The sequence below is a fragment of the Squalius cephalus genome (genome assembly GCF_949319135.1).
Source record: "Squalius cephalus genome assembly, chromosome: 1".
Classification (NCBI taxonomy): domain Eukaryota; kingdom Metazoa; phylum Chordata; class Actinopteri; order Cypriniformes; family Leuciscidae; genus Squalius; species Squalius cephalus.
Window position 1 is genome coordinate 42,852,070 of NC_137122.1, and position 27,973 is coordinate 42,880,042.

Genomic DNA, 27,973 nt, shown 5'->3' on the forward strand with positions numbered 1-27,973 from the left:
GTCAGAAACATAAGAGGGAGCAAGACCATTGAGTGACTTAAATGTAAGCAGAATAATTTTGTATAATACAGGATGACACAGGTAGCCAGTGGAGGTTAAATCAGATGGAAGTAATATGAGCAGATTGTTTAGAGTAAGTTAATATTCTCGCAGCAGAACTTTGAATATGTTGCAAGTGGGTGAGTGTGCTGGTAGTCCAAAAAAAAGAGTGTTACAGTAGTCAATGTGAGATGTAATAAATGCATGTTCTAATGATTCAGCATCTTTTGAGCTGATGTAGGGATGAAGTTGGGCGATATGGCGAAGTTGGAAGAAAGCTGCTTTGGAGAGTTAGCTGATATAGGCATCTAGGGTCATACCCAAGTTTCTGACTGTGTCAGATGGAAAAAATGTATGTAGCATCAAGGTCAAAGCTAGGAACATTGGTTATATTTTTGTTTAGTAATTAAGATCTCAGTTTTGCTCAAGTTCAAACTGAGAAAGTTGGAGTTTAGCCAGCCCCTCAATTTATTAAAACGTCAATTATGTCAATAATTACAATATTTTTTAATGAAAATGGATTTTCTCAGATGATATTGAAATTAATATTTATTACAGAGGTGATGAAATAATGCAGTATGATGAAAATGCGTGTTCAATTATTCATAGTTGTATATATTTGGTAATTCACTTATGGGGTTAATTAAGGGGTTTACAGACAAAAAATAAGTAAATACACAAACATTAAAAAGTTTGGGGTCAGTAAGACTTTTCAATGTTTTTCAAAGTCTCTTATGCTCACAAAGGTTGCATTTATTTTAATACATTTTAAAATGTAATTTATTCCTGTGATGCAAAGCTGAATTTTCAGCATCACATGATACTTCAGAAATCATTCTAATATGATGATTTGACATCATAACATTATATGTCTTTACTGTCACTTTTGAACAATTTAATACATCCTTGCTGAAAATCTTACTGACCCCAGTGGTGGAAACAGTAGTGTAAATAAATAAATAAATAAAGGTATGCACCACTATTGTGAGCTTCCATCTGATTGGTAGAGTTGACGGTGACTTTGCAGATGGGGCAATGCAGATGTTGTTTGGCCGTTTTTTTGGGGTCTTTCTCTGCCGGTGTGTCCCCTGTAGGGCTGTCCTGCTGAGCGCCTGTCTCACTGGTGGCACCGGCAGGATCCAGCAGACCGTCTGGGTGCTGGGAGTGAGGGGAGGAGACAGACAGGTCCGCAGACGACACCTCTGATATAGGAGTCAGGACCACTGAACTAGATTGAGGATCATCCACCCTGGCAACAGGGTCTGAGTCACAGATTGCAGCTAAAGAGAGAGAGAAAGAACGTCAGACTGCTGTTCCCCTTCACATATAATTGTACATAACTGCAGGAGCGTTTCTGGATAAATGAGTTTTATTCTTTTTAAGTTTTTGGTTTTAAAGAGACAGTTGACCCACATAACTGCATAAAAATTATGTCATCCTTTACCCACGGTGTTCCAATCCTGTACGACTTAATTTAATTTGTGGAACAGAAAACATCATTTCGATATAATGAAAGTAACTGAGAACTGGGGCTGTCAAGCTACAAAATGACAAAAAAACACAAAATGATCAGGAAATGTTTATAAAAGTAGTCCAACCATGCATATTATGTTATGTTATATTATATTATATTATATTAGTCATACAGCTCAAGGTTGAATCAATCTGATTCGAAAATTAATCATTCAGACCGATTTTGTGAACGAGAGCAAGCATTTCATTAAAAAGAGGAACTCAAAAAATAACTTCACAAATGGGATATGGTTACATCAATACATCAACATGAACTATTATTTTCAGTTGGTGATTAATACTTTTTTTATGGCTTTAGACGACTTGGAAAACAGTGTACATCATATGGACCAGTTTTGTGGTACTTTTTTCATTTCACCTTCATATTTTTTGGGTGAACTCTCCCTTTAAAAGTTTTAAAAAGCCTGTACAACCAGTGAACATCCATTATGAGATGAATGTGAATACTGAAACGGTAGCTCTCTGCAGGTATTTTAGACCACCATGATTTGAAATGTGTAACAAACAGGCAGACATAAAGAAAGCTTCACAACAGACCATTTGGGAGACATCTGTAAACTAGATGTTGAGTGTATGTGTGTTATTTTACATATTAGCTGAAAATCTATATAACAATCAGTAAGTGCAGGCAGTAAGCCAGTGGCAGAGCACCACTATTCAGCATAAAAATATCCTTTCCGCCCAAACATCTGAATGTCTGCGAGCTGTAATTTAGCTGTGAGCTAGTATCCAAATTGGCAAAAATGTGCAGCACACAGGAACACAAACATAAATACAGACACTTTCAGACAGACTGTTTTCGGCCATGCAACATTACTGAGGCTGAGCTTTTATAGACCGGTGCTCATGTGTTGAACTTCAGAGTACTTTATTTAAGTCTGCCTTTGAAAATCCAGTGTCATGTCCTTCTATTTGATCTGTTCTGTTGAAAAATAAGATAAGGGCCATAGCAGCCTGTGCAGCGAGACATCAAATGAGGTGCTCTCACAGTTTCACTAAGCACACAAAACCATTTTTTAACCCTTCTATTGACATATATAAACCAATAATATAGGGCTACCCCCGACTAAAGATTTTTCTAGTCAACTAGTAGTCATTCATTTAAGCCATTATTCGACTAATTGCATTACTATTATGTGACTATATAATACGACTAATTTAATTACTTAAATCTATAGCTGGAGTTTGCATCGGTTTTAGTATTGAGAAAGAATAGTATATGTAAAATTGCTAACATTGTTCTACAATGCAGAGAAATACCAAACCATAATATTGAGCCTTTAAAATATAAATTACGTACTCAAAGCGTGTGTTGGCTGCAAAGATGTAGTTGACAATGCTGACTCATCATCAAACGTTAGGCTACTACTTATGAGAGGTGAACGTTTGGATTTCCTGCCCGACACAATGCAATTACCACATGGACCAGCCTTGTTACGATCTGTCCGTCATGGACTGCAGGACTTTTCTCTGTGACTAACTGACTAATTAAAATTCGGTCGACTAAAATCTTCTCAATGACTAATGTTTGGTCGACTATTAGGGGGCAGTCCTACAATAATATACAATAATAATACCTCAGTTTTGGAACTGGAACCAGATTTTGTGACCATCTTGTCAAACATAATAACATTTTTACTAGAAATAACTTTTTAAAAAAAACTTAAGGAAGGAATTATGGCTCAGATTTGACCCATATTTGAAGAACCATTGATTGCCATTTAACTTTGGCCTTCCAGGATGTTATGCAGCTTTAAATATTGTGGTGACACTTTACAATAAGGTTTAATTAGTTTGTTAACTACTTTAGTTAACATGAACTAACAATGAACAATACCTCTACAGCATTTATTAATCTTTAGTTAACATTAAATAATGCACTGTGAACTAACATGAACAAATAATGAACAACTCTATTTTTATTAACTAACATTAATAAAAAAAAATGAATAAATACAGTAACAAATGTATTGCTCATGTTAGTTAATACATTTACTAATGTTAATGAATGAGACCTTATTGTAAAGTGTTACCATTATTGTTTTTGTAAATTCACATTTGCAAAAATGTTGCCTGTGACAACTGTCCTCTTTACAAATGATTGTACTCTACAAATATTCAATTAAAAAAAAAATTGTTGCTTTGGATAAAAGCTTCTGTCGAATGCAGAAATGTAAATTGCCAATTAGGCAGAAGCCTGCATGGGCAGGATATGACACGCTTTCATCCTCAAAGAAAAAGGTAAAAGAAAATATGACCAAAACTACATTAAACACAGGCTGAAAGGAGGAACAACATGGTTTGTGCTGATCACAATGTGTTTTCTGAAGTGAATTATTGGCTATTGTTGGCATGATACATACCATAGAAAATCAAGAGACATTTAAAAACCAAACACTAAAACTAAAAAAAAAAACTGAAAACAAGCCTGTTGAAAATCTGGGTCCTGAAGCAAAACCACAGAACAAAATGATGATAAATAACACATTAGCAATGTCTTTAGCATATGCACTATAGCCATTCCAGATGCCAGTAACGTCTGTGCGACAGCCTGGTCATAAAACCAACACCTCCCCTAGCAGGACTGCCTCCTACATGACATGTACAGTAATAGGTGTTTGTGAATTTATGACCCATCAGAGAGTGCAGCACTGACCTTTACAATCACTGTAGGAGTCCTAATGCCTTAGTTTTGCTGAGTAATTTAACACAGGATTTAAACACGTGAAAACAGGTATGTGTGAGAAGTGGCCCATAAGGCCTTTTTTATCACACTCTGTTGCATTTTTGATATGTGCACAGATCTGTTGAATTCTCCCATCTGGGGAATCAGACTGATCCTTCTGTGTCTCATTGAGATTTAGATTATACCAATTCCCCTAAAAGGAGGTTCCAGAGGGGGTTGCAGAGGAAGAATGTGAGGAAAACAGAGCAGGGAATGGAAGGTTGTGTGTGAGCACGTGTGTGTGGGAGTTTTGCCTTTACACCTGAAAAATGTGCGAAAGTTAATGAAATGGAGAGAATTGCCTTGGGTAACACTCTGTGCCCATCTCTCTTTGGAGCGTGTGTGTGTCTTGCAGTGGGGCTTGTACAAATGATCTTCAAAGACTAATGTGATCTGAGTCACTCTTTTTAAATCTTTTCCGTTTTGGACATCTCCATCTTCGCAAAGAGATGTGCAACATGAAACAGACGGGGACAGATGTGGAAGAATGGAGTGATGGATAGCGAAGAGAACAGGATAGAGAATGATGACTATAATTTAACTCTCTCTTTGTAAAAAACAAAACAACAAATTCAGAAAATGTAAAATACTGCGCTTGTTCATTCTACATCAGGAAGCTAATGATGAAAACGATCTGTGAAATCTGACAGAGAGAGCATTCAAAGAGTTTCAACGGCGGCTATAAAATGGACCCCTTCTTCTAGAAATTTCCAGAACCCCCCTCCCATCCTCCCTTTCCATTTCCAGCATCTCATGGCTGTTAATAACAGCTGACATGCTTGTAGAGTTGTGATTGGCCCCTGCAGCTGCGAGCTTAATGATGGAACACTGCTAATTTCATCAGGCAATCAGCTCAATTTGTGTGTGTCTGTGTGTGTGTGTGTGTGTGTGTGTGTGTGTGTGTGTGTGTGTGTGTGCGCGTTAGCATAAGAGCATTTCAAAATCCACTGAATGATTAGCTCTCGTATATGTGAATGTGAGTGAGACGACACTGGGTTTAAGAGTGTGCTATCTGTTAAATGAAAGCGTTAACCCATCAGTGAGCAAAATTAAACATTGCAACTGACTGATGCACATAATGCTGATATAGGGATGGGTCACAAAACAAAGTTTATCTACATGTTTTTCATAATAAAAAATACCAAAAATTATACATGGAACTATGGAACAGTCAGAATATTTAAATTCACCATATAAATGCAATTTTGTTTTCTGCAGATGTTACTGTTTTTAATAATGAACATAAATTGACATCTGCATCCTAACTCAAGCCACTGCTCCTGTGAACTCAAGCTACTGTCAAATGTACATTTCTAAGAGACAAAACATGTAATATTATTAATATTGCAGCCTGCACTGCAAACTGTCCTGAAGATACATGCCATCAAATTCAGGAAACACAAACTATCACCCATTAGAACATGCAGAAACTAAGAAATACATTTTTCTATTTTGTAATGGAAAAATTACTGGGAAAGTGTAAAGAATTAAAAAAACGTGACGTGTTTGTCGTGTTCTGACAATAAAGAGTAGTTTAAAACCACAATTAACGGTTTGGTCTATACAACTTTCACTTAGGAGCAAAAATATATCTTTAAACTTGAAAGAAATAAAGATTTGACATTTATCGTGATAATTATCGATATCAACCGATATGAAAAATGTTATCGTGATAATCTTTTGGGCCATATAAATTTGGGCCACGTTTTTTACTTTCTGAAGATCATAGATTATCCACCAGGGGGCAGAAGACATGTAGTATTTTATACAAAAGGAGGTATTGATGTAGAAGCCTTAAAAAAAGCCACATAACAAATATAATACAATGGCATTATAGGGTTAACTAGCATGCTAACAGTGTCCCTCCACATGCATTTTTAAGACACGGTGTCAAGTTAACAGTTGTTCAACTTATTAAAAAAACACATCTTGAGACCAATGCATTCTGTTTTGCAACGCTATAAGTGTGCCTTTAATTACACCCTTAAAAAGGCTCAGTTTGAGGACAGGTGAACCTGAATATATTTCTTTTACGACAGATTAGACAAACTAGCCCAGCCAGTACATTTTAGAAATATGTATTTCATGCTCATTGCTAGTATGAGGAGTGTGTTGGCATGTGCATGAGAGCTAATCCAAACACAAAGGCTCTTAGACAAAAATGCAACGGCTAATCTTCTCATTTTCCATCTCTGTAGCTCTTTTAAACTCTCTCTCTCGCTCTCTCTGTTCTCTCTCATCTACTCTCCATTTTTCTTCCTCTCTGATTGTACGCACCCTCTCACCGTTGTTGCCATGAATGGGGCCGAATATTAAAATGTGATTTGATGAGCTTGGTGTTCTTGCTCTCTATCTTTTTGCCCTCCACTTTCATGTGCTTTCTCTCTCTCTCTTTCGCTTGATTTTCCCACACTCACGGTCTTGTTGCAGAAAGATGTGGTTTCAAACTCTCTCTCTTTTTCTTTATCGTATCCCTTGGGCCCATATTCGGTTTGCTTTTCAAATCATATTCTATAGAGTTTGGGCAGAGGAGAAGGAGAAAAACTTTAAAAGGGATGAAAAGGTAGAGATTATTGGAGAGGGATAGCTCAAAGCTCTCTGTCGGCTTGTTGTTCTGCTCTCTGTCACAGTACTTCCTCATGACAAGAGATGAGGCAAGTCCTTTAGTAAGACATGAAATCCCCTCAATCCACAGGATAGATCATGAAGAGCAGGACTGGAGGATATTCACAGCAATGAAGGAACTACACTCTAAAAACTGCTGGGTTGTGTTAACCCAATTTTGGGTCAAATATGGTCTCACCCAACGTTGGGTTAAAAATTCAATTTAAAAATGGACAAACCCAGCCGTTGGTTTACATTTTTAATGTAACCAATGCAATTTGTCCATTTTTAAATTGCATTTTTGTCCATTTTTGATTTTGTCCAAAATGCAATTTGTCCATTTTTAAATTGCATTTTTTAACCCAACGTTGGGTGAGACCATATTTGACCCAAAATTGGGTTAACACAACCCAGCAGTTTTTAGAGTGTACGCTCTAAAAAATGCTGGGTTGTTTTAACCCAATTTTGGGTCAAATATGGACAAACCCAAACATTGGGTTAAAAATGTAAATAAAAAAATTAACCCAACGGCTGGGTTTGTCCATATTTAACCCAAAATTGGGTTAAACAACCCAGCATTTTTTGATACAGGCAAGCTAATGCATGGTTTTTCTAAAACGCATATTAAAATAAAATGACAAAAGTCAAAATTTCTCCAGACACTTAGTCTCACAATAACACTTATTATAAATCTAGCCCAGATTTTCACTCTCTGCATTTTATTTGGGCTTTTTCAACAAGTCTTTTAACGACTGTTAATCAATATCTTAATATATAATATTATATTAAAAAAAATGCAATTTATTTTATTTAACATACAAGAACAATTTTCATACAATTTTCAACACTGATAATAATAAGAAATGTTTCTTTAGCATAAAATCATTGAAATAGAATGATTTCTGAAGAATCATGTGACACTGAAGACTGGAGTAATGATGCTGAAAATTCAGCTTTGCCATCACAGGAATAAACTACACTTCAAAATATATTTAAATACAAAACATTTGTCACTTGTTTAGGATTGTAATATTTCACAATATTATTGTTTTTACTGTATTTTTGATCAAATACATGCAGACTGTGTGAGAAAAACACTCACTGCTCCCAAACTTTTGAATGGTAATATAAATATAATTTATTTACTCATGTTTTCCAATAAATTACAAATAAGCCTGCAGTGCTTTCTCATGGACGTTTAAAATATTATACGCAGACACATGCAGCCTATAATAATCACCCCAAGTCCCATCCAACAATATTTTAAGATTCTCTACACACTCTGAAAGATATCTAATCACAGAAGTTAAATGCTTCCTGTAACACATTTTATTAACGCATCAGGGCACGTTTTTATGCAGTAATGAAAATGCCCACTCACATAGCTAATTGTCAGTGAGTTCACTTACTTCCCTCCATGGCGGTGTCATCCAGCAGAGCAGGAAGAGGATCCGGAGCGCTCATTTTTGCTCTGTTGCCGTCTCTCTCCCTGTCCCTCTCTCTCTCCTTCTCTCTGTCTCTGTCTCGGTTGTGATGAGCGTTGTCGAGTTGTCGTCTCTGCTGTTTGTTCTTCTGAGCCTCTAATGCCTTCAGCTTACGAGCATGTTTATGGCCTTTATAATGAGCCTCAGCCTGATTCTAGAGAAAGACAGATAGAGAGAGAGTAAAAGGACTGCAAAACCTCTCACATTTACAGAAACATGCAGGCATACACACTACCAGTCTACCACTACATTTGAATTTCCTTACAACACTAACATTTAATTAGATATGAAACGAATTATTCTAAAATTTGATTAATTTGGAGCTAAGCATACATGAGAACTTAAAAACATCAAAGGATGCACATCAAAAAGTTGGCTGAGAGAAGTCCAAAGTGTGCAGAACTGATATTATGGCTAAAAGCAAAACATTTTTGATTTGTTAAAGTCACCATGAATGTTTTAATGGAATGTTGCAGTATTTATTATAAATGATTTATCCGTGTATCATTATTATTTTTTAATTCATGTGCTCTCAGAACGTTTAATCAAAATAACTTCCCCTCTCTCTTGCAAAGTCATCTCTTCTGGCGAAAAGGCGGGACAACCTGTCACTCATATGAGATCACAGCAATAGCAACCGTCCATTCAATTCCTGACAGACAAAATCAAGTGCCGCCCCACATTTTTTCTTGTTCAAGAAGCCAATCCACTCGGATATACACTGATGAGTTAAAACATTATTCTGTACTTTCACTTTCCTTAAATCCCTCCCTATTCTAGCTTATGATGCTCTAAGCAATGTCTGAAACTTTGTATTTTGAGCACTTCTTGTGTTTGTTTGCCTCTTCATGATGAATCACTTGCTGTATTCCTCATTTGTAAGTCGCTTTGGATAAAAGCGTCTGCAAAATTAATACATGTAAAATGAATAATAAAAAATTGCAGGTGGGTCCAAATGGCAGCACATGCATATGGACAAAAACACATAAACATGTTTATAGATAATTGGGTGTCTACACACACACAGTGAGAACAGACAGTCTGCATGAGGGTGATAAGAGTAAATGCCCAGCAGAAGGCCTGAATTACAAATGCAGGTGTCAAATGGAATACACTATAATTACACTGTTGATAAAGTAGTGTATGAGTGTGAGAGATAGTGAGAGGCATTGTTATGTATTTAAAGACACACACACACACACACACACACACACACACACACACACATGTAGGCTAGTATTCTGTTTCAACACTACACCACTTCAAGCTAAAGAGTGAATGTTTCTAGACTTCAGCAATCATCTAGAGCTATAATCCAGATTCCTGCTGAAATGTGCTGTAATAATTCAGCATGTAATTAAAGTGAACATGAGCAGTTGACATGCTGAGCTGTGATTCCCTTATTGCATACTGAATAATTTTACAAATCGATTTGATTTTTGACACCAATACTGTTTAAAAAGCATAGAAATAACATTTCAAATTGTGAATGGAATAGCAGTTGGTTAAAGTTTTTCAAATTGGAAATCAAAGCTGACACCCAGTTCATCAAGCAAATCTCGGGCTAATATCAGAGCAGAAATGAGTCTGTGGGCCCAGAGGGAGTAATCAACCCGCTCAAATCCTCTTAAGTACTTAGCAGATGACCCTCATCCGGGGACGGGGGGGACAACACTGTCTTTGAACAGATGAGGAGGCGGGATGTTTATACACACCCCTATATACAGTAGTTATATAGTTTGGTGCCAGGAAGATTTTTCAAAACGAATACATTTATTCAGCAAGGATAATGCTAAGCCAAATGCTTAGTAGCGAGCACATTGGCTACTGACACAGCAGGAACCAATCAACTGTGCCCTATAGATAACGATGTGATTATGAACAAGTGAGTAAAAGGACCTCTTAGCCTGCAACATCTAGAGTTTCATGCCAGAACGTTACAAAAGATTTATTTTTCAAATAAATGCTGTTCTTTTGAACTTTTTTATTCATCAAAAAATTCTGAAAAAAAGTCTCACAATATCCACAGAAATATTAAGGCGCACAACTGTTTTCAACATTGGTTATAAGAAATGTTTCTTGAGCAGCAAATCACCATATTAAAATGATCTGTGAGGTATAATAAATCAAATCTGTAGAGAATGGCAAAACAGAGAGAGAAAGAGGAGACAAGAAGAAACAGACAGACAGGCTAACAGAGAAACTAAAGCAGAGAAAGACAGAGAGGTGGAGTGTTGTATGGTGAACCACAAGCAGTGGGAAACGTCTCGGTTACTAATGTAACCCTCGTTCCCTGAAGGAGGGAACGGGAGACGTAACGTTGACGTGACGACGTAATTGGGATCACTTCAGGGAGCCCTGTCAACTTCGAGTGTCTACAGAACGAGCCAATGAACGTTGGCGTGCGTGAATCGCGTCACGCGCCCCCGCCCTGCAGCGCGGGTATAAACAGGAAGCGGGCGCACGCACACATTGTTTATCGCTGAGGAGCCGAGATTTGTGACGGCCATGCAGCGGTGGTCAGCAACGGTGGCGACGGGACGTTACGTCTCCCGTTCCCTCCTTCAAGGAACGAGGGTTACATTAGTAACCGAGACGTTCCCTTTCAGTCGCTCACGTTCGATGTAACGTCGACGTGACGATGTAATTGGGATTCCATGGAAAACGCCACAGTTGCTGCCACATCCAGCGCCCTACGCAAGACTCTCAGACCCCCAACTGCTGGGGCGGAAGACCTGCGTAGAGGGAGTTCAACTGCTGTTCCATTATACCCCACACAGTGAAACTCTTGGATAACACTGGGAAAGCATACCTTTCCAGGGGAAAGGACGCTGCGGAGCCACATCCTGCCCGAAGGGAGGTAACATGTGGAGAATACACATATGGACTGGCCGAAGGGGCAGTGCAACATATGGAATGTCACTGGGGTGGCTCCACCCCAAGGGGGAGACTACACCGACAGTGACGGCAGAGCAGAGTCTGCCGAGGGAAAGACACGGGCTCACCGCAGGGAGCTGGTCGTGGAAGAATACACATATGGGATCGCCGCAGGAATCACCACATATGGAACCCAGCCTAGCACAAGTTACACAAGCATACGAGCACTAGGCCTGGCGTCGGACTCTCCACAACGTCCGACTGCCGAAGGGGTGCGGAGGAACTCACAGGGTTCGCCAATTGGGGAACTCGACTGGAGCAAAAAGCGCACGTATCTATTCCTAGGAAGGGAGTGGCGCAGCAAGCCGACACTAGAGCGGGAACTTCGGTGTTACCGGCTAATTGAAGCGAGCACACAGGAAGAAACCGGCTCAACACGTAGGCTATAAAACCTAGCGAACGTGTTAGGTGTCGCCCAGCCCATAGCTCTACAGATGTCTGTCAGCGAGGCGCCGTGTGCCAGCGCCCAGGAAGAAGCGACACCCCTAGTGGAGTGGGCTTTCAACCCGGGCCGGGGTCTCAGGATCACGTGAGAGTTATCCGGGCCGAATTCTAGGCACGATTCGTCGACCGAAAATGCATGCAGGTCCCCTACCCTCTTGATAGAGGCCAATGCAACCAGGAGTACTGTCTTACAGGACAGGATTTTTAACTCAGCTGATTGCAGAGGCTCAAAGGGTGGTCTCTGAAGTGCCGAAAGGATCAGAGACAAATCCCAAGAGGGTATAGAGAGTGGGCGAGGAGGATTCAGTCTCCTCGCTCCCCTCAGGAACCTGACGATCAGGTCGTGCCTTCCCAAAGACTTACCATCAACAGCATCGTGATGTGCGGCAATAGCAGCAACATACACTTTAAGGGTGGAGGGAGACAGCCTTCGCTCCAGCCCTTCTTGCAGGAAGGAAAGCATGGCTCTGATCGAGCAAGATCGGGGGTTCTCCTTCTCCAACTAGCAAGACCTGCTCCTCGTCCTCCCTGACTTTGCACAAGGTCTGTGCAAGAAGGCTCACTGGGGGAAACGCATACTTGCGTAGGCCCCGGGGCCAGCTGTGTGCCAGAGCATCCGTGCCGAGGGTCGCCTCGGTCAGGGAATAGAATAACTGGCAGTGAGACGTGTCCGGGGCGGCAAACAGATCTACCTGTGCGGTCCCGAAGCACCTGAAAATCAGCTGGACCACCTGGGGATGGAGTCGCCATTCTCCCGGTAGCACCTGCTGCCGTGAAAGCTCGTCGGCTGCACGGTTGAGCAGGCCTGGAATGTAAACGGCACAAAGCGACCTCAGATGCTTCTGACTCCAGAGGAGGAGATGGTGGGCGAGTTGTGACATGCGGCGGGAGCGTAGACCACCTTGGCGGTTGATGTACGCAACGGTCGCAGTGCTGTCCGTACGGACCAGTACATGCTTGCCTAGTAGCAGCGTTTTGAAGCGGCTCAGCGCAAGACGTACTGCTAACAACTCGAGGCAGTTGATGTGCCAATGCAGTTGAGGCCCCGTCCACAGACCTGAAGCTGCATGCCCGTTGTACGTGGTCCCCCAGCCGGTGGCAGAGGCATCCGTGGAGACCACAGAGTGCCTGGACACTTGTTCCAGGGGAACACCTGCCCGCAGGAACGAAGGGTCCGACCACAAGCTGAGAGTTTGGCGACAGTGCGGAGTCACTTGGACCCGGCACGAGCCGCTCTGCCACGCCCATCTCGGGACTCGATCGTGGAGCCAGTGTTGGAGCGGCCTCATATGAAGCAATCTGAGCGGCGTAACCGCGGCTGCAGATACCATATGCCCCAGGAGCCTCTGAAAAAGTTTCAGTGGTGCCGCTGTTCTGTGTCTGAGCATGCTCACGCAGTTCAACACTGACTGGACACGGGCCTCGGTGAGGCACGCTGTCATGTTGATCGAGTCCAACTCCATACCAAGAAAAAAGATCCTCTGCCCGGGGGTGAGTTTGCTCTTTTCCCAGTTGACCCGAAGCCCTAGGTGGCTGAGGTGACTGAGCACCATGTCCCTGTGTTCGCACAACTGCTCTCTCGACTGGGCCAGAATAAGCCAGTCGTTGAGGTAGTTGAGAATGCGAACACCACACTTGCACATGGGAGCAATGGCCGCCTCCGCGACTTTCGTGAAGACGCAGGGCGACAGGGCCAGCCCGAAGGGTAAGACCTTGTACTGATTGTACCTTGTACTTGTGCCCGCCCCTCGAACGCAAAGCGAAGAAACGGTCTGTGTCGAGGGAGAATCGAGACATGAAAGTACGCGTCCGTCAGGTCGATCGCTGCAAACCAATCTTGGGGACGGATGCATTTGAAAATACGTTTCTGTGTAAGCATCTTGAACGGTAGCCTGTGAAGGGACCGGTTCAGGACGCGCAGGTCCAAGATTGGTCGTAACCCACCACCTTTCTTGGGTACAATGAAGTACGGACTGTAGAAGCCGGTCTTCATATCGGCTGGAGGGACCGGCTCGATCGCGTCCTTCGCCAGTAGGACTGCGATCTCTGCCCTGAGCACAGGTTCATTGTCCGCCAGAACACGGGTGAACAGAATGCCCTTGAAAGCAGGGGGACGCCGGGCGAACTGAATCGCATTGCCGAGTCTGATGGTACGGATGAGCCAGCGAGACGGGCTGGGAAGCATTAACCAGGCTCCCAGAGACCGAGCAAGCGGGACCAAAGGCACCACAGACGTACCCGGGGTGGGGCAGCGCGGCGGAATGCAGGGACCCGACTCGGACGGCACAGCGGCCCGAAGTGGGGTCTGATTGTGTGGTGCAGCACATACCTGCTTCCGTCGAAGGGCAGAGTGAGTGTGCGGAGGCGTCAGTGCGTCCGGGACACAGCCACTGCTGCCTGCTGGCGATGAAAGAGGGGCTCGGGAGTGACAAGGCATGGCGGCGTCGTCGACTGCCAAGCGCACCCTCTTGGGGCCCAGAGGTTTCAGAAATTGCTCTTTTTTTGAAAATGTGGGAACAAAAAAAAAAGGAAACAAAAGATTCTCCACCCGGCCCTCCACCGGGGGAAGGAGTGGCGCCTTCGCCATCTCCTGAAGAGCAACTTGATCCACCTCTGGGCCGCCCGTCTCAGGGTTGTTTGCACCGTCGCTTGCCTCCTGGTTTGGCAGCGGCCTGGACGGGCAGGGTTGGCTTCCTACGGCTTGCTCCACGCTGAGGCCTGGATGGTTGCTGCTGCTGGGGCTTAGTGGGAGCGGAGGACGCCGCAGAAGGCCGACCTCGGCGGCGAGTAGACGGAGGGTCTGCGGCCGGCGGACGGGTGGGAGCAGCAGCGGTCCGCCGGGGCAGGATGTGCCGGATGGCCTCCGTCTGCTTCTGTGCGGCCGAGAACTGCTGGGCAAAGCTCTCGACCGCGTCGCCGAACAACCCAACCTGGGAAAGAGGGGCATCCAGGAACCGATATTTATCGGTGTCCCTCATATCCGCCAGGTTGAGCCAAAGGTGGCGCTCCTGGACCACCAAGGTGGACATCGCCTGACCGACTGAACGTGCGGTTTCCTTCGTCGCCCGGAGGGCGAGGTCGGTTGCCACACGGAGCTCCCGGAGGAGCTCTGGGTCAGAACCACCCTCGTTCATGTCCATGAGCGCCTGGGCCTGGTGGACCTGTAAGAGCGCCATGGCATGGAGGGCGGAAGCAGCCTGTCCACAGGCCTTGTAAGCCTTCGCCATTAGACCGGACGAAAACTTACAGGCCTTGGACGGGAGGCGTGGTTTACCCCGCCAAGAGGAGGCGGACGCCAGACACAGTTGCATCGCGACGGCCTGCTCCACTGGGGGGATATCCACATACCCCTTAGCTGCCCCGCCGTCGAGGGTGGCGAGGGGGGAGGAGCCACTAAGACGGCTTCGGGCACTATAGGGTGCCTTCCACGTCCTAGAAAGCTCCTCATGCACCTCCGGAAAGAAAGGTACCGGGGCGGCGCACTGAGAACCAGCACGGCCCGCCCCGAGAAACCAATTGTCCAACCGAGAAGGTTCGGGACGTGGTGGAGGGTTCCATGCAAGCCCAACCTTCTCGGCGGCCCGGGAAAGCATAGCCGCCCATTCTGGATCGGTCTCGGACAACGCTACACGCCCCGAGGGGGGTAACGCAGCCGAGTCGTCATCTCCAGAGGACTGAAGCTCCCCCTACGATGCTGCGATTGACATCTGGTCGTCAGGAGGAGCCCCAAAGGAAACGGTTGGTCGTTCCGGAGAAGGACCAAGACGTTAGCTAAGGGACTCCAATGGCAGCAGCGCTTGTGAGGCGTGAGGGGCCCGTGGAGGTTGACTCGAAGGGGAAGCCCTCACGGTAATCCTCAGATCACCCTGGTCATGCACTGAAGTAGGTCTATTCTGCGGGGCAGAATAAACACTAGATCGGGGCATAGGCGAGGGGACTGCACCTCCCTTGAGGTAAGCGAGTCTCGATCTAAGCGCTGAGATAGTCATATTCCCGCAATGGGAACATGAACTATCCACAAAAGCTGCCTCAGCGTGTTGAATGCCCAAACACGAGAGGCAACTACTGTGGCCATCTGCTGGCGCCAGGGAACGACGGCATCCAGAAACGCACAAGCGGAATGACATCTTGAAAAAGACGCAGGGTCACGCTTGTGTTGCTCTTTTAGTGAAAACAAAAAAATAGAAAAATAACTCTCTCAGTGCTGAGGCACCCAGGGGTAGCCGCGGTGTGAATGAACACACAGGGAAACGCCCACCGAACCGACACACACACACACAGACACAGAACAATAGTGCTGTGAAAACAGCAGTTGTGAGCTGCAATGCTCGCGGCCACCACTGATCACGCCGTCACACCAACACAAGGAGAGTCCTCTTCTCGTTCTCAAAGGCAGTCTTTTCCTGTAGAGTTCGGAAGTGAGAGCAAAAGCTCGGCTCCGAAGTGAAAGATAATGTGTGCGTGCGCCCGCTTCCTGTTTATACCCGCGCTGCGGGGCGGGGGCGCGTGACGCGATTCACGCACGCCAACGTTCATTGGCTCGTTCTGTAAACACTCGAAGTTGATAGGGCTCCCTGAAGTGATCCCAATTACGTCGTCACGTCGACGTTACGTCGAACGTGAGCGACTGAAAGGGAACTAATGAGCAACTGATAGTGTTTCAGACGTCTAACTGAGCAAACGCTGTTGGGTTTCTCTCTCAGAATATATCTGGGCTAAAAATGCCCCATATAGCAGTGAAAACTGAACAACAGAACAGAACCAAAAATGACCTCCTTAATCTATATTTTTTCCACAGCTCATCAGGAACATACAAATACACAATTTTTAGGACTAAAATGGCACGTTTACACGTTTTCATGAAATACTTATGTGAACCACATGTTACAATTAAAAAAAGTGTTTTGATTCTTAGAGACACTGGTGATTAGCCAATGTTGAACATTAACAGTAATCATTTTATACTCTTCTATTCTTCTATATCATTCAATATTCTATATAATAATAATACTGTTATTTTCAGATTTAGCAAACTTACGGGGAAATTTTTTTCTGCTATTCAATATATATATATATATATATTATTGCTGATTGATTATTGCTGCTGCAGAGAAAGTATGAACTTGCTACTGCTAATAGATACACAGACACGCTGCTGTGAGCATGAAAGAGATGCTGCTGCTGCTGCATAAATAGACACACAGAAATCCCCCAACAAAGCAGGAATGTGTGTGTGTGCTTGTTTTTCGATCCCAGTGGGGACCTGAATGCACACTGACTCATGGGGACTCGTGTCACCGTGGGGATCTAAATTGAGGTCCCCATGAGGAAACAAGCTTTTAAATCATACAGAATGAGTTTTTTTTTATATATATATATATATAAAAATGCAGAAAGTTTTGTGTGATGGGTAGGTTTAGGGTGTGTGAGGGGAGAGAATATACAGTTTGTACAGTATAAAAACCATTACGTCTATGGCGAGTCCCCACAAAGATCCAGACGTGTGTGTGTGTGTGTGTGTGTGTGTGTCATAAACTACTCTGAAATTATAGGCACTCAAACTGGCGGATGTGACCGTGTGTGTCCTGGAAGCTATTTGGTCAATATAACATTCCAACCACACTACATTACACAATTGTAAAATTGTGTGGAAAAAACATAGTGTCTTTCAGCTTTATCACAGGTTTTGAATGCTAAATATTAAATAGTAATTTTACACATTAGCTATATACATATATAAATAAATAAAACACTGACACTCTTGCATGAGCAACACTGACATAACAGTTCCCCCAAAAATGAAAATATGGTCATCACAATTCTTGCAAACCAGCCTGAAACCGATCAAGTGTCGCTCAAAGGCTGACAGACACTATAAGTGAGTGGGACATAATTGTTTATGACAACACAAGCAGCATGAATCTGGCAATGGAGATAAGAATGCTTTCATTTCTCATGCACATCATCTCATCTGCACGGATCTTCTCTCCTCTCACACATGGCTGTCCAACGCAGCACTAGACTTGCCAGAAACAAAAAGGCAGTTAAAGCTGCACTACACTGTTGAGTCATTTACAAAAAGACATAATCTAAACCCATATGATTTTTTGTTTGCTGTGGAACACACGAAAAGATGAGGGGCTGTTTTCTCGTCAAAAAAAGGTATAAACAATAACCATGAAAGTAGTTCTTATGACACACATTACATGTCAAGTTTTCCTAACAATAGCTTTGTTTGAGGAACAGGCTGAAATTTTAGTCATCGTGCAATATTAATCTGAACCTCTGAAATTTAAAAATGGTTCTTGTGTGCTGCAACCATATGTGAATGAGATTTGAGAGCTGTGGCAGAGGGGAAGATTTTCAGTGAATGACCTACATTTTAGTCAGTTCTTCACACAAAGCTTTTATATGACTCAAAATATAGAGTCATATGACACACTTTTATGGGGCTATTTGGTGCTTGACAGCTGTGATCACCATGAAATTTTGTTGTATGAAAAAAGAGAGATTCTTCAAAAATTATTTTGGAAAAATAACATCATACAACTTTTGAACAACATGACCGAAAATAATGACAGAATTTTCATTTTTGATGAAGATATGATTTCAATCAAATATCAGAATGAAAATTCCTGTCCTTGATTTTATGTAGTACCAATTTTATATAAGCAATAAGAGACTCAAGGCTGTGGTATACTGTATTCAATATACAGTAACACCTTATATTGCTTAATAGGATTTGGTTACAGTTAGTCTGCAGTAATTATAATAATACAATAGAAGTCAATGGAAGTACCATTTAACTGTGTGTGTGTGTGTGTGTGAGAGAGAGAGAGACAGAGAGAGAGAGAGAGAGAGAGAGAGAGAGAGAGAGAGAGAGAGAGAGAGAGAGAGAGATGTTAAAGAGACTGTGATGGTTTCACATTATCAAAGACAAAATGAGAAGACCAAAGAGAGATAAAAAAAATTCTAGAAAGAAAGAAAGAAAGAAAGAAAGAGAAAAAGAACAAAACAAAGGAAAAATGCTGTAAGGTATGAAACAGCTTTTACCCGTCCAGCGTGATGTTCACTGTCTGTCATCACAACTGCGGAGGGTAAAACACACACACACTACACACTAACCGTGGAGTTGAAGCGCAGGTGGCAGATATTGCATGAGATGACCTGTTTTTTCTTCAGAGACTGAGGAACACCAAACGTATGGTTTATCACGGCCTTCTGCACGGGGTCCATCTGAGGGAAGGGTGAGAAAATGATGTTAAAATGGACTGCGAAAAATAATTATTTGTACAAATCAGTTACTTCCAATCAACAGACTCTCTCTCCGGTCATTCAAACACATTCTTTCCATCCCAGCGGCCCTCGGAGCAACCCTGAACCTGACGCCCAGGGACGAGGGACTTTCCCCTGACACTCCTTGTCCTCGCCCTGGGAATATACACCACATCACAGTGACTCTGCAGCTGGTCGCACGTCTATTTGTTTTAGAGCCTCGAGAATGTTCTCGTTGTTCATCCGCAGTCATCCCTGACCGGCTGGGACGCTGCCAGGTCAATGTGTGTGTGTGTGTGTGTGTGTCAGTGAGTGTGTGTGTCTGATGAAGCCTATTGTCGACTCTGAGTACTGGAGAGGGTCAGAAGATAAGCATGATACTACTGCAGGAATGAAGGAGATGAGATGAGAAAGATGAGGGAAGAGAGGATGATGAGCAGAGCGGAAGACAAAATCAGCAGTAAAAAATAAAATGAGATGAGAACAGATCACACAAAACAGGAAGAAAATACATGACATGAGATGAACAGATGAATCAAGACAAAAGATGCAATAAAGAGATGACAAATAAGACGAGAAGAGCAGAGCAAAGTCACGTGACGTGCTCATGAAGCTAGTCACACTTGAGAAGAGCTCCATACATTTGGCCCCTTTTTTGTCAGCAACGAGTGATACGGTTGACAGAATGGCTAACACTGTAGCACCTTTGAGGACATTCTTAAAACTGAGTTGACAGCGATGCGGAGTGAATTTGCCTCTCACATGTCAGCTGTCCAGATGCTCGAAACTCGATCTTCTTGCAGCTGAGAAGTGCGTTTGCACCAATTCGGAGGGAAATAAGGGAAGCTGGCATCCAGAATTTCCTTCTTTATCCTGCAATGCTGAATTTCATTCTCAGTCAAGGCGAACCAAAAATGCTGTACTCCCCAGAGGAAGCAAGACTCTTTCTCATTTGCCATTTAGCCTCTAACCAATAGTGAACTTCAGCTGGACATTTGCTGTCTTGGAAAATTGGTCTCTTCTCCCTACCTCTTTTCATGCTCGTATATCGGTGATTATCGGTATATCTACAGTTTATCCCTATAAACTGAAATGTTTATTCGGGGGTTCCATTGATGCAGTGTAAATCTCAGTTTGGTCCTATTGTAACTCATCACCTCTTCACTTGGAGGGAAGCCGAAAAGCAAACACAACAAGTTACAATCTGGCATAGACATTCGCCAATTTTCCATAATGATATGGGTCTAAAATCATTTCAGAACATTAAAGCACAATATAATTAGATATTTTTTTCATGTATTTGCACATTAGGTTGGCCCTTCGGGCATATGTGGTGCCTTTGGATTGCCATTTACCCATTCACCCTTTGCGCAAACTAATCCTTCCCTCTGAGAACTCTCCCTCTTCTGTTTCGGTTATTTATCTGTATCTTCTTGAGCATTCATACAAACCCTTATCTATTAAAACTGTTTGGGCCAAGGAGCTTAATGAGGATGTACATGTTTTATTTTCAGATCAGGTATGGAGGATGTTTAAGCTGTCTTCAAAGAACTCCAATCATCAAATGATACACTGGAAATTACTACATAGGGATTACAGGTACTTGACTCCAATAAAACATTTCTATATGAATCTATCCTAAGTGTAATCTTTGTTCCCAAGGTTCTCTAGGCACGTACTTTCTCTTCTTTTGGGATTGTCCCTCTCTCTCACCTTTTTGGACCCAGCTCTCACAGGACTTATCATATCTGTTGGACGTTGGTATATGTTTGACCCCACGCCACTTTTTTTTAATGATTTTTGGGAACTTATCTTATCCATTCAACAAAGATATTTACTGTTAGCCGCTCCCACAGCGGCAACAAAAAAGGCGAGTAGATTTGTATAGTTGCTTTTTGCTTTGTATTTTTGGATTTCTTTGTCTATATATAAAAAAAGAAAACTCAATAAACAGTTGATAAAAACGAGAAGAGCAGAGCAAAGATGAGATGAGAAGAAACAAAAAAGAGAAAAGACAAGAAGACCCTAGAAGATAAGAGAGGATATGACAAGAGATAAGATGAGACGAGAAGTGGAGCAGTAATATCAAAAAAGACGAAGAAGGTGAGATGAGATAAGACGAGAAGCAAAGTGGCAAAAAGAGAAGAGAAGAGAGGAGAAAAGAAGTGAAGAAAAGAGGGAATAATTAGAAGATGAAACAAGACACAACACATCATGAGATGAAAAGTAAAGAGACAATAAGGAGACAATATGAGATGAGAAAACAAATTAGCTGAAAAGACAAAAGAAGAGAAAAACCTAGCAGAGGAGAGCAGAAGAGCAAAATCAAGACAGAGAAGAGATGAGAATACTAAAGGAGCAGTAAAGAGAAGAGGAGAGGAGCAGGAAGGAAAGCAGTGGAGCTTCAGAGAGGAGAGAGGTCACTGACAGCTACTTTGCTGTAAAGACAGGTGCATTTATCACTCTAGTACACACACACACACAGAGAGCGGGAACCAGCACCGGACTATATATTAACAAACGCATATATCTTATAAAGACGTGCCATTGGCGTCTAAGATATGAGTCGACCTACAGTGTACACATGGAGAGTGTGTAAATGTATGAGTGTGTGTCCAGAATGCAGATATCAGAAGAAAGAGAACCCTGTTACACACACACACACACACACACACACACACACACACACACACACACACACACACACACACACTGCCTCCAAAACTGTTCACAGAGAGTCTGAAACTAAATCTAGATCCTAATCTGAGTTGCTGCTCGAGTCTTAAATCTAAAATTACTATCTAATACAATACTCCTCTGTTTAGCGGGCCTTTTTACAAAGATTCTGCACTTTTAAAAATACCCTGCGGCCTGCTGAATCGTTCCTGACATTTAGAGCTGACAATTGGGCCTTTAAAATGTTCTGAGTTAACTTTAAATGATGATGACACATCTGGGAAGGTGAGGTTTAGAAAATAAAACCGAGAGTGTTGATTAACTCACGGTGTTGAAGTTGGGGAACAGGCTGAGGGGAGAGGAGCCACTGAGCCGGAAGGGCAGGAAGTGTTTCAGGTCCAGAGGGGTCTGCAGCGGGCGACCCTGCACCTGTAATGAGGCCAGCAGGGGGCTCCCCTGAGCAGTTGTACCTGAGAAGAGCAAAGACAACAACTAACACATATTAGAGAAAATCACCAATGTTCAGGCCAGTATTTAAATCAAGCAATTAGTGCACAAACACCATGAGCCATGAAGAGAGGGGAGATACTTAGGCTCACAGTTCAGTAAACCAGAATCAAATGAGTTTCATCTTATCATAATTATAATGACACAAAAACACAGTGATCTGATCAGGATTATTGGTTGACCTATTCAGTATTAAGTTAACATTGCAAGAAAATAAAAATAAATCAACCTGAGAGGATTTCTATGAAATCTGAATCTTTACGTAAGGAGTAAATTCACATACATTGGGCCACTTTGTGATACTGACTACAGTTATTTATCTTTTTTTTTTTTTTTTGTCCTTTTGAACAATACATTTCCATGACTTTTCAAGTTGTTTGTGATTACTTGATAAGGTTTTTTAAAATCTCAAAGAGTATTTCATAAAAATGTACATTCATTAACTAGAGATGCACCGATGTACCGGCCGATAATCGATATCAGCCGATGATCTGGGCCAATTATACCCTGTCAATCAAAAGAGTGCTGAACGTGACCGACTGCAACTCACACTGTGTGTGAAGAAAATCTCTTGTGATGAATTTAGGGAAAGTTAATGTGACAATAACGCATTAACAGCAAAAAACAGCTACATAAAAGCAGGCTCTCTTTGACCCTATGAATCCCCCATAGTTCAAGCCAGGGTTGCCTAATACTAAACATTATTTGTAGCGCCTCTCATTCAATAATCGCAAATAGCTCTGTGCTTTGTTACTTCTAAAAAGAAACAAATTGTCATCTTTCAAATTCTGTCCATTTTATTGCGAAATTCAAACAATAAATGCTGTTTTGACACTCTTAAATGGGACGTGACAGCTCACTGTAGCACCTCAGTTCAAGAGGCAGCGTGAGACTTCCACTTTAATACAAATGATATCTAGAAAAACATGCATGAATATCGGAAGGTATGTTGAAAGACAGTACCCGGTGCATGGTCTAAAAGGGTAGTCCCTATTGAGTAATGGGTGTGTTTTGGCCGTAACATGCAATAAACCAACCAGAATCTCATCTCCTATTCCCTTTCAAAGCCAGTTGCGCTCACGTCATGGCAGATTCGCTATTTACATGGCGAAATTTGCAAGCGGAAAGACTGAACGCTTCTCCAGAGAGGAAACGGATCTGCTCGTGTGCAAGGTCACGCAAGCAGACCATCTACGGGACAAGCCGGGTTCCACCATATCTTTATGTACACAATAATAATCTTTTACATTGTAATCCTTTTATTTGTAATATTTGGCATGTTTGTGTGCTGCTGCGCGTCCCTGTGTGTGTAATAAGCAGAGTGTACGCGCGTTGTGCACCCGCCTATACGCGCATATCACTAATGCGCCCTTTAAATAACAAAAAATATATATACTGCACTATTGACCAGGTTTCAGTAGGTCGCAGTCTATTTCAGTTGCCTCAAAATAGCAATGTGCCAACAACGCGCCTGAACACATTCATTTTCAGACCAGCACGCCCATGGGTGCACAAATGGGCGCAAATGCATTTGCTATTTAAACAACGTGGCGCAGGATGTGAAAATGATAACTGCGTCGGGCTGAAACTAGTAAAAAACACTTGAGCCTGGCACCGCATTGTGCCAGGTGTATGATAGGGCCCTATGAGTTTAATTCAACATTAAACATAGCGTAGCGGTCAATGAGGGACTTATATATATATACAGAGATGTAAAGTCCAGGTTCAGAAAGTAAAAGTCCTCCTCAGTATTTTGTTCAATCACCTGGATTTGCTAATTAGCAGTTTTTTAGCCAGGAGATAGAACTAATTAGTGAAATCAGCTGGCTGAGTTCATAGGTGGAATAAACATATGGCAGGACTTTTACTTTCTGACCCCTGGACTGTACACCTCTGTATATACACCTTGTCATCTCTTTATTAATATGAAGTTATAAAAACTACATAATTATATATATCTTTTCATATATTATAATTATATATAATTATAACTTTTACATTGAATATCATCCCAACACTTCAGATGAAAAAAAAAAAAACCCACTTACATATTAGCAAGACATTTACTCAACAGTGCTTCAGTGTCCCACATTACCCCCGTCCTAATTTACCCTGACATACCTAATAATGTCACACTACAAGACCACCTTCCCAATGTCAACACAAACTTTCAAAGTTGTCAAATGTATAAACCACAAACCATATAAACTGATATGTAACAAAACATTTCAAATGTCATTGGGTATATTTTACATATCAGCAATCTAGAAGGCTACATTAAGAATGTTATTATTAGGTTTGCTTGACCTATAGCTCTCCCAGATTATCACATGACTGTTTATATGGATAAATATTGATAAATACATTGAGAAAAAAAGGTATTGATCAATAATACATACACATAAACACACACACACTCCAGTGTAGACTGGCCCACATTGGCTGTGTCTTGCTCAGAGAAATGGACACCATGGGATATGGGATTTTTAATGGTGTGTGTGTGTGTGTGTGTGTGTGTGTGTGTGTGTGTGTGTGTGTGTGTGTGTCTACAGGGATATCATGTTTCTAATGGAGCGGGGATGTAGAGGTTTCTCATTTTCCAGTTGGCTGAATCTGAAATCTAGGAGCGTATAGATACTTACCCTACCACAAAGATCAATCAGTGTAGTGTACACACACACACACACACACACACACACACACACACACACACACACACACACACACACACACACACACACACACACACACACACACACACACACACACACACACACACACACATCACAGAGGCCTGATATCAGTCATTTAATTCTACGTCAAACTGTCACATTTCTGTGTGTGTGTGTGTGTGTGTGTGTGAGAGAGAGAGTACTGAAGCTTTCAACTCACAGAAGTGCAACATTAATCATTGCTCTGACAATTTATTAGAGCAAGTGAACACACATATCTCACCATATACACGTACAGATATGCTCAAACTGTCAGGATTAGGCCTTTCTTAGAGGCCTTTCTCAAAAATCATATGGTGCCACATTAAATGTCATAAAAAGAGAAATCCTCTAGTCAAAAATATCATCTACTCCTATATGAGTTTCCATCTTCCCTGTGACATAAAAAGAGAAGTTTAGCAGAATGTTAAAGATGTTGTTTTTCATATAAAGAATGAAAGTGAACGGTGACCACATGACTTTATATTCCAAAGGCATCTTTACACAGAAAAAGCAGCACAGAAATCAAATCTGAAGCATTATAAAATCACAAATTGTGCATTTACACAGGAATTAAAATTGCGGGAAATAACAGTTTGAACAGTACTATTATAAAACTACAGTTTTAACAAAGTGTTATAAAATGAATTTAAAAATAAATAAATGGTAAACAGATAAATAAAACTCGATAACTAAAAATACGGAATTTTTTATTAAATTAAAATTTCATTTGAGTGCTATATCTCACGCTTTGATGTGTGTCTGTGGTACTGATAGTTATTTTCTATTTCTTAATAAAATTGATCCAGATGGAACAAATGCTACAAAGAAATGATGAAATATTGCACCGGGTAGATATAGCACCACTGTAGGATTAAAAGAGTTAGCGCTTCAGGCAAAAACATTTTTTAATTAAAAACCCTAAATGAAAATGGGAAAAGTTGCTCTGGGAATTAACTGACAAGTTCAAATTGCTAAAATTATTTATAAATAAAAATAGAAGTAGAAATAAGTAGAAATAAAAAAATAAAAAAAGCACATAACAAAATGTTAAATAAAATTAAAAATTAAAACTGAAACTATAAAAAAATAAAATCTATTTGAATATGGATAATACCAAGTTCTATACAGACTGCTTTTAGTCATTTTTGGAGCTTGAGAGACCTCGGTCATCATTCACTTTCATTGTATGGAAAAAAAGCCTGTCTAACATCCTCTTTTGTATTTCACAGAAGATAAAATGTCCAAGGCGTTTTTGAACAACACAAGTGTGATTAAATGATGACAGAATGTTCATTGTTGGGTGAATTATCCATTTAATTTTCTACTTCTTTAAAACACAAAGACTTCAGAGATATTTCAGTGAAGATGCTTCAGTCCTAAAGCCTCATACAACCCCATTCCATCACATTTTCATGTACCAAATAAATGTCTGTGTGAGTGTGTAATCTGTCTAACTCAATGGAGCTCAAAATAAATGACCATCACGCCCTGAAAAGGCAGACTTATTTTTCAAGTGGTTCCACGCACGCAATATTCAACTAGAAACACATGTATCCACACAATGAACATCACACACATGCTCTTTGCCTCAAACAGATAAAGCTTTGAATTCAGATGGTGCCACATAGTGTATGCTGGTGTATGAATGTAGTGGACCACAAAACACAGAAAGATGAGATTTTTTCCCCTCTCTCTCTCTTTCCTGACAACATTTGAAAGGCATAATTATGATTCACAAAGAGCTGTAATTAGCAGATCTGCTTCTCTTGCCTCTCTGTCTATCTCCCTCCCTCTCTTCCTCTAAAACATAGCCACAAAATCAATGCAGAGTCCAGCTGGCATCTCATACTGTGTATCTGTCACATCACATATTTACACATATATATACACACACATACATACATATATATATATATATATATATATATATATATATATATATATATATATACACACACACACACACACACACACACACACACATACATACATACATACATGCATACATGCATACATACATGTGAGCACCCTGACTGGTCTTTTGCTATGCACCCCCTTTCTATCAGAACCAGCATGAACTTCTTGAGCAGTTTGAGCTACAGTAGCTCATCTGTTGGATCGGACCACACGGGCCATTCGCTCCCCACGTGCATCAGTGAGCCTTGGCCGCCCATGACCCTGTCGCCGCGGTTCACCACTGTACCTTCCTTGGACCACTTTTGATAGAAACTGACCACTGCAGACAGGGAACACCCCACAGTTTTGGAGATGTTCTGACCCAGTCGTCTAGCCATCACAATTTGGCCCTTGACTCAAATCCTCACATTATCATAACGTTATGCCTGATCAGTGTATATATATATATATATATATATATATATATATATATATATACACACACACACACAGTACCACATTACTAGTTTTAATGTTTTTGAAAGAAGTCTCAAAAAACAGAACAAAAAAATATCAATGTGAAATATAAAAATTTATGGTTTAATGGTTTTCTATTTTTATTGTAATAATATTCCACTATATTAATGTTTTTTTCTGTATTTTGATCAATTAAATGCAGGCTTGATGAGCATAAGATACTTCTTTCATAAACATTAAAAATAGTAATGTTTCCAAACTTTTGACTGGTACTGCATATATACATGTCACAGGTTGGTGGCGGTAATGAAGCGCACAACAAAGGAAATACTCAAACAGATCTTGAATCTAAGAATAAACACAATAACCAGGAGAATAAGTAGGAGGAATCACAACCACATACACTTGTAAACAATACAGAACAAGGAACTAACTGAAACTGAGGGCTTAAATACATTATAATTAAATATATTATATATATATATATATATATATATATATATATATATATATATATATATATATATATATATTTATATATATCAAAATGAACACAGCTCTCTGTGAACAAAACCCTGAAATGTGCGTACAGAAACTTCTTTTTCAAAGTTTACAAAATTACAAAATCACGCAAAGTTCCCATTTTGTATCCTTGTCACAGT

General features: G+C 41.4%; 1 protein-coding gene across 6 annotated transcripts in view; it reads right to left on the reverse strand.

The window, feature by feature from the left end:
* The window catches only part of znf385c (zinc finger protein 385C), a 102,045-nt gene that overhangs the window by 8,260 nt on the left and 65,812 nt on the right, over positions 1–27,973 (reverse strand). For 5 of the 6 annotated variants that reach the window (XM_079891645.1, XM_079891641.1, XM_079891643.1 and 2 more), the window contains 4 exons: positions 22,045–22,187; positions 18,892–19,002; positions 8,311–8,539; positions 1,017–1,319 (listed from right to left, as the gene is read on the reverse strand). In XM_079891645.1, coding sequence (XP_079747771.1) covers positions 1,017–1,319; positions 8,311–8,539; positions 18,892–19,002; positions 22,045–22,187 — 786 coding nt within the window. The remainder of the gene's footprint in view (positions 1–1,016; positions 1,320–8,310; positions 8,540–18,891; positions 19,003–22,044; positions 22,188–27,973) is intronic. The other variant, XM_079891642.1, reaches the window with a different exon arrangement.